This window comes from Bidens hawaiensis, unplaced genomic scaffold (genome assembly GCF_021521415.1).
Source record: "Bidens hawaiensis isolate Kalapana, Puna unplaced genomic scaffold, B.hawaiensis_p1.1 tig00025975_1, whole genome shotgun sequence".
In the NCBI taxonomy this organism is placed as follows: domain Eukaryota; kingdom Viridiplantae; phylum Streptophyta; class Magnoliopsida; order Asterales; family Asteraceae; genus Bidens; species Bidens hawaiensis.
In genome coordinates, this window is record NW_027494172.1 from 5,830 (window position 1) to 16,148 (window position 10,319).

The window sequence follows — 10,319 nt, forward strand, 5'->3', positions numbered from 1 at the left end:
ATTTGATATGACCCAAATGAACCCGAATTCAATTTATTTGCCCAAAACGACCAATTCTTTAGTGAGTCATGATATATCCCACGTTCTCATGCCATGTGACGAAAATGAAGTGATGTGGCCGTTGTAGTCTTTACCACCAACACCATATTTTCACTATAAGAAGTATTTTAGATTTTAGATACTTATTAATCTTTCGTATCCGGTGGGGTTTGTTTCAACCGTCGCTGCCATATTTCATAAAATAAAAGTAAACAAGTTACGCTAATTATAAATTGTTTATGGAACCCTTCCATCAAAACATGATCACTTCAACCGCTTGGTTTATTTCGACTATTTTTAAGCCAGCTCTTAGGTTTCTTTGTTTATATTTCTTAGTTTACGCCATGCGCTTATGATGGTAATTAGACCTTAAGTTGTTCGTTTATATGTTTAAACGAACATAGGCAAGCCTCTTAATTGGTTGTTCGGTTCATTACGAGCCTGTGTGCATGCATTTATCTTTTCAATGTCATAAAAATATTACTCTTGCTGACATTATACCCCAACATTAAAAACAGGCTTTTCATCCATGAGAGGCATGAAATTCATAGAGTCGGACTTCAAAAGAGATTTTTCAAGCTAATTTCAATGAGCCATAAAATATGTTGTGTACTCAAATTTAACACAACTAAGAAAGAATAAAATATGAAGTAACCATTGTCATTCGATTAATTCAATAGAACGATTATAATGAGAAATCAAAACAATAACACAGAAAATTCTAATAACGTGAGATTAGAAGAACAGAGAGACCAATTTCAAACAATTTTCATTCATACCTATCATCTCGGTCTAGCCTATGTTATATTGTATGTTCCATGTAACTTGATGGGGTTTCTTGACTTGGGCCCATTGGCTAGGCCCAATAGATACATAACAAAATATCCATATAGTTAAAAATACATGTCATGAGGTTAAAACTTAAAAGAAGTACATGGCAAAAAGCGACAAATGGTATTTGCCTGCGATGTTCATAAACTTCGGTTCACATATCGATTTGACAGTTTAACAGTAACAGTTATTGTTATATATATTAGAAATATGAATTTAATGTATCCATGAGCTAATGTTTTCATTTTTAAAAAGTTGATATAAAATTATGCTTTTGAAAATATAAAAATTATTCAAAACCGGCCCAACAAAACATAAAAAATGACAAGTCTTATTATTAACCAACCAGTCTTAGAAACATAAACCTTGAAAACGAATTAAAATCAAACAAATAATATCCATGCCAGGTCAGCTACCTTCACAGAGGACCTGGAAATATCCCACTCTCCCTCTGCTCATTCCACTTGTCAACCTACAACACCATCATAAAACACTCAATTTAATAACCCAAAAAAAACATAGCTTTGAACGGGTCAACAGGTTGACCCGATTGAAAGTCATCCAAATACAGGAAAACACAAATAGATTCTCATTGTAATAATATTGCTTACCCATTCACCAGGGCAAAGAGAGCGGTAAAATTTGGCAAACTTCTGGCATTCAGAAGAATCATCACCTTTAGCCGTAACACATCTGCAGTTGATCATAAATTACCAATTGCTCAAAAGAAAATAAAATTTTCTTCAAATTTAAAAAAAAAAAAAAGAAAAAAGAATCATAGCTTCTTTAAAAAATGAAAATTTAACAGATTCAATAGCGCGGGCCTCTTTTTATCCAGGGCTTCAACAACTTCAACCTGTTTACTCATGAATGGGCTGATTTCGCTTATTACCGGGATCAAACGGGTAAATATTGGAAAAACGTAAAAAGACTGAAAGTGTATAAAGTATAAACCTCCTAAATTCATTTTATTCTAATAACAGATATATTACTAAAATATCATTTCATCATAATTTGTTGTACTCAGATTCGACACGCTAACCATTTTTTTTTAATATTTAGGGCAAAAACTGTTTCGGTTCACCCCAACCAAGCCCAGTCTGTTTCGACCTACTCAAACTGCCCGACCTGACAACAGTCTATAATTACCTTCAGTGATTTACACACCACATTTATCTATAACATTAATTCATTTTTTACACTATTTTCATTTCTTTAGTACAATACGTCAATTTAGATCAACTATTTTACTAACAAAGTATTTATTTTTTTATAATAGGTTATATAAATGTTTATAAATAATTTTATTTGGTATAAAAACAACTTGATTATTAAAAATAAATGTAAAAAGTAGTGATGATCTAAAACCATAAGAGTTTGTAAGTGCATTTACAATTTGATATTTGTGGCAGTTGACTTGGCGCGTCTGTGCGTGCATTTAGCCCTTTGCACCGGTGATGGACTTACAAGTTTAGACCCAACTTATCATATTAAATGTTAATGAAAGTGACACCATAAATTACTAAAAAATATTTAGAGGTTTTAAGATCAATAAAGCGACATATTAAACTAGCGCTGATAGCATACCTGTGAAACTCTACATAGCGAGTGAAACAATGCCTGCTTTGGTTTGTTGTCGGGAAACGGTAGTCAGCTTGTGCGGTCTTCAATTCGATCTGCAAGCAGCATGTCAAGTAAAGGTTAAACTAATATGTTTTTCCTACAAAACCGAATGTAAAGTCTTCAACCAAGTTAACTTTCACTTGTTTTCGTACTTTTTTCTTTTAACTAAAGGAAATAGATACTCGTTCTGATTTCATTTTAGCTTTTAGCATAACTTCATCTTCTTCAACGACCTCACACGAAAGGGGACTTCACTTGCTTGTGTTTATTCGTTTAAGACTAACCGAACAAATGCTAAACGAACGGATTTTCTAAGCTGTATTCTTCCGTTAAGAACACATGTTTTCGTTCATTATAAAAATATGTATAAAGATAATATTATTCATATTCAATGATTTAAATAATATAACTTCATAATCTCCATAACCATACCACCATATTATTAACACAGGAATAATAATAATAATAATAATAATAATAATAATAATAATAATATATCAACAAACGCAAATTATTGACCTAATTCCATTTCTATACTACCAAATCGCAATTAACAAAATCAAATTAGAACTGAAAACCTAATCGTACGGTCAAATCGTGAATCTATAGATCCGAAAACGCGAATAGATTAATCGATGGATCAAACAACAAATTCAAATTGAAAGAATCATATTATTATTATTGAATACCTCAGCCATGGATGATTATGATTAGAAATGAAAGCTTTGATTAAAAATTGGGGGAAAATGAAGCTAAATATATGGAGTGTTACTTTTGCACTTTGCACCCCTCTAGTTTCAATAAGTTTACGCCAACTCTCCCAATCCAAGCTCGATCTCTTTCCCATGGATTTCACCTTCGGGTTTTCTGATATTTTCCGTTTTTTTTTTCCCTTCTCTGGCCAGTCTTATGTTGTGTGTTCATAAAATTTATCGATTACTGGTTGTCTGATTGACTTCTTTTTAGCTAAAATCAAAGCTTGAATGCATTTTTTATGACCAGAGACTGGAAACCCGAGGTCCTCCTAAAGTCTAGTGTTTTCCAAACCTCTTTTTCCAAATCTTTGTTTGAGTGAATGTTGCTCGTAGGCACTTGTTCAACAAATTGTATCTAAAGTGAAATTATATTTTCAAATTGAAATGGTTGCTTTAATTTTTAGTTATAAATCAAAATTAAACATTTTGTATGCCGATTTAGGTTGGTTGGGTTTTCGGTTCAACGAATTTTCTAACTTTTTTTTAACAAGGAGATTGCATTATAAAAGACTAGCAAGATGCTAAAACATGATACAAACAGAATAAGATTAAGCTCACAACAAAAATTTCAATAGTTTTGTCATATTATTAATACACAAAAATGAACTTGTTTTTTATCTCTTCCAAGATCTTCTTCGGGTGATGAGGATTTTTGTTGAAAATCTTCTCGTTTTTCTGCTCTCCATATTCACCTAAGATCGCCAAAACAATTGCTTGTAGAAATTTTTAAGGAATTTGAGATCACCCAACGGGTTTGGTATTTAAACATCTTTTTTTTTTTTTTTCACTTTGCAAACCGATGAGATTGATGCCCTGCACCATCCTAGTATACCTTGCCAAGTTGCCAAATCAGTTTCGCAAATGGACATGATATCAACATCTGATTGACACATTTTGGTGGACCATTAAGGCGTAGGTTAATGATTGTACGTTTATTTTTACCCATAAATGAGACTTGTTAGTCATTAACCGATTTAAACAACGACTATTCTATCGATAATCTAAGACTAGGGATTGAAACTTTTCCCAAAAATGTGTCCCCTAACCAAGACCATCCAGAAAATTGCATATCTTTGAATTCTAGAACATGGTTTATTGAAAGAAGAAAATCAAGTAACTCGCATATTTATTACCTATAATATGTATCATAGAAATTAACCATTCGCTTTTACTTTCTTTCTAGTAAAATAATCAAAGCAGTTTAAAAAAAAACAACTAACCATATGATGATTTGTGGTTTTTATATTCTATTTTTAATTTGTTATTGTTAGGCCATGTGTTATGAATTTGAAAAAAAGTGTGTCGCACAAGCGTTGTTGAGTTTTACATTTATCTTCGCGAAGGTTTGTTGTGAAAATGTGTATTGTGACCGGGTTTGTAATATAAAACTGAAAAAAGAAATGGTGAGTTTGAGAAATAATTGGTTTATATATTAATTATTAATTAAAAATAAATAAATTACACAAGTCCTGCCCTGCGCTTCTGGTGGTCTCAACCCTTTCGTCCTCGCACCCCTGTCATGCGCTTGTGTGGTGGTGTGTCGCACCCAAGATGTACACGTAGTAACCCATAACCTTTATAAAAAGAGAAGGGTAATTGGCCCGGATTCAAACTGAAACAAGTAATGTCTATTTAGGTTAACACGCATAAAAAAAATCATATTTTTTTTCTATTTTTATCTATGTTATCATCTTGAGATATCTCTTCATAGCACTATAGCCTATGGATTTTATAAGTTACACATAAGTGAAGAACCACAAAAGCAATCCATCATCATAATTCATCATCAGTACAGCTCTTGAGCCAATTTTCCAAGCCAATATCTTTTCTAAGGACTATCTTTTACCCGAGTAACTGCTACTAGAATGTGGCTTTTTTTGGTGCACATTGTCTTCGTGTCACATATGACATACCGCCCTCAACCTGTGTTTCTGTGACCACTCTTTTAACACCATTACAACACCGTATTGCTACACATATATTGTCTAGAACTAGAATACCATATAAATAACTTTTATCAGTAACTTAATGTTCACACAAGTCATATCTTATCCAGCTACTAATCATCTAACGGTCAATTTTCGGCCCTATGGTGATCTCGTGTATAGTCTTAAAGTATGCAATCTTGTGTACAGTCTATGCAACAGTACAGTCCTAAACTCTTAAAAGTATGCGATCTTGTGTATAACATTCGAACACACACACACCCAAAGAAAAAAGCGGCTTTGGATTGTAACAAAATAAAATATCTCGACAACTATGATGAAAATAACTTGACTCATATCGACAATTTAACAGTCAAAAGGATAATATATTAATGCCAAAAAAGAAACTAACTCCCCAATTTTGTAAATCTAAACCTTTTACAACATTAGTTGATGGGGATGGGATAACATCATCAAGGCATTACATTTCATAAACAATCACATATATTTGAACCATAAATAAAAACCCTAGACTACTCTTGTAGCATGTTCATGCCCTAGAGTTATATGGCAGTGGTCCTCTCCACTGCGGTCCAGGGTGGCCTACACCATAGGGGGGCATATGTGGTGGTGGTGCTGGTGGTGGCGGTCCCCATTGAGGACGGCCACCCAAACCACCAGCTAGTCGAGGATCACCACCATCATAGGAAGCATGATGATAATTTCCGTACCCGTCAACATAATTGCCGCCAATATCATGCATAGGTGGTGGAGGGTACCATTCTTGGTTCATGTGGGGCCCACCATACATGTTTGGTGCTGCATACAAAACAAACATTTACTTATGAGCGAGTCAAATTGGATAATGTTGATACTAATAGAGATTGCATTTTTACCACTTATTATGTTTAATCTATTAAAAGGAAGAAAAAATTTACCGTTTGCGCGCTTCTCGGTGTTAAACATGTCAGCTCGTAACCTCTCAATTTCTCTTGCCATCCCCAAGAGATCTTTATCCGTACTTTCCAATTGCGCCGCTTTCTCCATGTTTAACTTTTTCTCATGCTCAAAAATCAACCTGCACGAAAACACGCCAAGCAAAAAAGATTTACAGTTCAGACCCGCCATTAAAATTAAAAAGGTAGCAAAATGAGCAGGTCCAGTTGGTTGAGTCAAAATGATTAAATGAGTACTTTGTGCTGAAAACATTGTTTTTTATATATAAATATCATGCAAAAAAATGATTAAAAATTTTATGTTTTTCTTTAATAGAAAAACTTAAAGGTCTTATGCAAACTTCTTTAAATTTTACTTGTTTTACGCATAAGAGATAAAACAAAACCCGAGTTGCTCCATTTAGGGGTGTAAATGAACCAAGCTACTCATGAGCTACTCGAGGTCGGCTCACTAAAACTTGAATTAAACCGAGGTTAAGCAAGTCCAAGCCCAAGCTCGAGCCTAAAAGTAAGTGTGCTTAGTAAGCATATGCCCGAGCTTCACTTATTGAGCTCAACTGCTCGAGCTGACTCGTGAGCTTAGACGAGCCCATTATTTATATCAATTTTATTAAATATATTAACTATACCTTTTTATGATAATTATTATTATATATCAAAATAATAACAACAACAACAACAATAATAATAATAATAATAATAATAATAAGTAATAACTAATTAATCTATATCTATATTATGTTATATATAGATAATAATTAAAATATGTTAAAAAAATGTAAATGTATAAATTACTTAATAAATTATAAACGAGCCGAGCCATGCTCGAGCTTGAAAAACTGCTTGTGAGCAGAGCAAGTTCGATCTCTCGTAAGTTAAACGAGCCAAGCTCAAGCTCTTAAAAGTTAAATGAGGTTGAGTTCTCGTAAGTTAAATGAGCCAAGCTCGAACTTTGAAAAGCTCAGGCTCGGCTCATTTACACCCCTCGTTTCATTCATTAGTAAACCAGTCAAAACTTCAACCTACATATATAGATAACCAGAACCCAAATGTCATCTACTAACCTTAACTTCTGGTGTTCTTGCTTCAAACCATCAAGTTCTACTTTCAATTCGGGTAAAGCTTCCACCTCAGCACGTACTTTCTTCAACTCTTGACTCGACTTCTCAATTTGAGCAATCAAATCCTGCCTAGTCACCACCAAAGCCCGGGCCTCAGCATGGGCCTTCTGAACTTCTTTCTTCACAGTATCACCAGCTTGAATATCAACTTCCATTTTTGAAATCTTATCCAGTAATAACCGAATCTGAGCATCACTTTCGGCTTGAATGGTTCCAATGTGGGCCTTGAGTTTTTGAATATCTTGTGTCGTGGCCACTAATTCTTGGCGTAAGGCTACATGAGTGGTGGCTAGTCTTTGGTTGTCAATGGCTAACCGCTCTAGTTCAGATGGCTGAGCCACCGGTTTGGTGTCAACGCGCTCGAGGTATACGTGGCGCATCATCCCAGGAGCTTGGGCTGACCGGCTTCCTTGTGGAGGTGATCCATGTCTTCTTGAAGACATTTATCTGTTTGAGTTAATACATTAAATATGATTAAATATGTTAGTTAATAACACATTATTGTAGTAGTTTTCATTTAAGAAATATGGAGAAAGTGAAATCTTTTGCTCTAAGAAATAATGATCACTTGAACATGATATTAGAGCAAGTATGGAGCTTAAACAGAGTGAAAAAAACAAGTATTTTTTTAGACACCATTCAAAAAGGTTAAAGTTGATCCATACATGCAGTTACAGTAGCTAGAAATTTTAATAGCATGTACAAAGAAAAGTCAACAATTCGCCTAAAGTTAGGCAGCACATTTATTTATAACAACCCAGCACATTATTGAATTCTTTCCCTTAAAATGTTATTTCCATTATAGCAAATTGTTTTGTCCGTAAATATACAGCAAACACACCGTTAAATATGTACATATAGAAACTAAATGAGAGAGTTTCAATGCAGTGTATCCACATTACTTACAAAAAAAGACACATTACTTACAAAAAAAGATTGCATACAAAAATAAACGATAAACTAATAAAGCATTTATATAATCTATCAGTAACCCAATACCCCAAACAAAACGTCCGTCAAAGCAATTTACCACTATCAATTATCCTTTGCAAATGGAACCATTATAGCATACAGTTTATACTATATTAGGGTAAGGCCCATTAGGTTAACCCGTTAGGGTTAGGGTCCTTGGTTCTCGGTCTATATATATACAAACCATCTCAATAAATTATCTTTTTTACCTTAACAGAAACAATTGAATTTAAAGCAAAATAAAACTATTATTATGTACATATATGTACATATAGAAACTAAATGAGAGAGTTTCAATGCAGTGTATCCACATTACTTACAAAAAAAGATTGCATACAAAAATAAACGATAAACTAATAAAGCATTTATATAATCTTTCAGAAACCCAATACCCCAAACAAAACGTCCGTCAAAGCAATTTACCACTATCAATTATCCTTTGCAAATGGAACCATTATAGCATACAGTTTATACTATATTAGGGTAAGGCCCATTAGGTTAACCCGTTAGGGTTAGGGTCCTTGGTTCTCGGTCTATATATATACAAACCATCTCAATAAATTATCTTTTTTACCTTAACAGAAACAATTGAATTTAAAGCAAAATAAAACTATTATTATTATTATTATTATTATTATTATTATTATTATTATTATTATTATTAAGTGTGAACTTCATCTCAAGCTGGTGCAATTTTATGAACCGAAAAGACTGAGAGCATAATGCACCATCAATCTATTTCATATCATAACTCAATCCCCGATAACATATAGTCCAAATTGTAAATCCATTCCAAAACAGCAGAGTAATAATAACAAACTAACAAGTTGCATATAATACAGCACTAAAACTAGAATTCTAAATTATCAACAAAAAAATTCATTTCACCGCATTTTCTCATGTAAACCCAATTTTAAACATTAATTCTCACAATCAAAACACACAAACCCTAACTAAATAATATAATTCAGTTAGGTGACGATAATAATGGACAATCCATTTTATGCTGCAAATAACTAGAGTTTCAATTTCAACACACCAAAAGTAGAAAAACAATCTCAATAAGATATCTTATTTACCTTAGCAGAAACAATTGAGTTAATAGCTAAAAGAATATTGTTAGTAATAATAGGTATAAAATTCATCTCAAGCTGATAGAACACACTGCACCACGAATCTATTTCATATCATAACAACATCCCAAATAATACACGATCCGGGACGTAAATCCATTCCAAAACAAAACACTAACACTAACAATTTGCATATAATGCAGTCCTGAAACAAAATTACTAAACCGCCAACACAAATTTCACTGCATGTTGTCACGTAAACCAAATTCTAAACATTAATTCTGACAACCAATACATAAACCCTAACTAAACAATAAAATTGACTTAGGTAAACACAACAGTCCACAATTCAGTTTACGTTACAAACACCTAGGGTTTCAATTTCAATTTCAAAACCTAGGAATCCAAAACCAAAACTAGCAAAACAATGAAATTAACGTGATCGAAACTTTATAGAAATCAAAAAAGCAAAACAATCAAATTCACAACGCGATCGAAACTTTACAGAAATCAAATAGCAAAAACTATGAGTTCGACGTAGATGATAAAGAGCAAAACGATTTAATAAAATATCATATTTACCTTAACAGAAACAAATGCATTAATGGTTAAAAGAATATTATTATTAGGTATAAACTTCATCTCAAACTGTTGCAACTTTATGAACCAAAAAGACTGACAGAACACAATGCACCAAGAATTCATTTCATATCATAACAAATTCCACAATAACAAACGGTCCGCAACGTAAATCCATTCCAAAACAAAACACTTAACACTAACAAACCAACAATTTGCATATAATACAGTACTGAACCAAAACTCCTAAACCACCAACACAAAATTTCACTACACATTATCACATAAACCGAATTCTAAACATTAATTGAGTTACGTAAACAGCTAAACACAATAATTCACAATCCAATTTACGTCACAAATACCTAGGGTTTCAATTTCAATTTCGAAACCTAGGGTTCCGAAACCACAACTAACAAAACGATCAAATTAACGCAACGATTAG

General features: G+C 33.0%; 2 protein-coding genes across 2 annotated transcripts; both read right to left on the minus strand.

The window, feature by feature from the left end:
* Positions 1 to 1,165: 1,165 nt before the first annotated feature.
* Positions 1,166 to 3,204, minus strand: LOC143572575 (cytochrome c oxidase subunit 6b-3-like). Its single transcript, XM_077057701.1, has 4 exons — positions 3,183 to 3,204; positions 2,458 to 2,546; positions 1,482 to 1,563; positions 1,166 to 1,342 (listed from the first exon to the last, which is right to left on the minus strand). The coding sequence occupies exons 1-4, from the start codon at positions 3,189 to 3,191 to the stop codon at positions 1,289 to 1,291; spliced, it is 234 nt and encodes a 77-aa protein (XP_076913816.1). The 5' UTR covers positions 3,192 to 3,204; the 3' UTR covers positions 1,166 to 1,288.
* A 2,519-nt stretch (positions 3,205 to 5,723) lies between these two features.
* Positions 5,724 to 7,693, minus strand: LOC143572587 (protein FLX-like 4). Its single transcript, XM_077057709.1, has 3 exons — positions 7,194 to 7,693; positions 6,112 to 6,251; positions 5,724 to 5,992 (listed from the first exon to the last, which is right to left on the minus strand). The coding sequence occupies exons 1-3, from the start codon at positions 7,691 to 7,693 to the stop codon at positions 5,724 to 5,726; spliced, it is 909 nt and encodes a 302-aa protein (XP_076913824.1).
* Between the last annotated feature and the right edge of the window lie 2,626 nt (positions 7,694 to 10,319).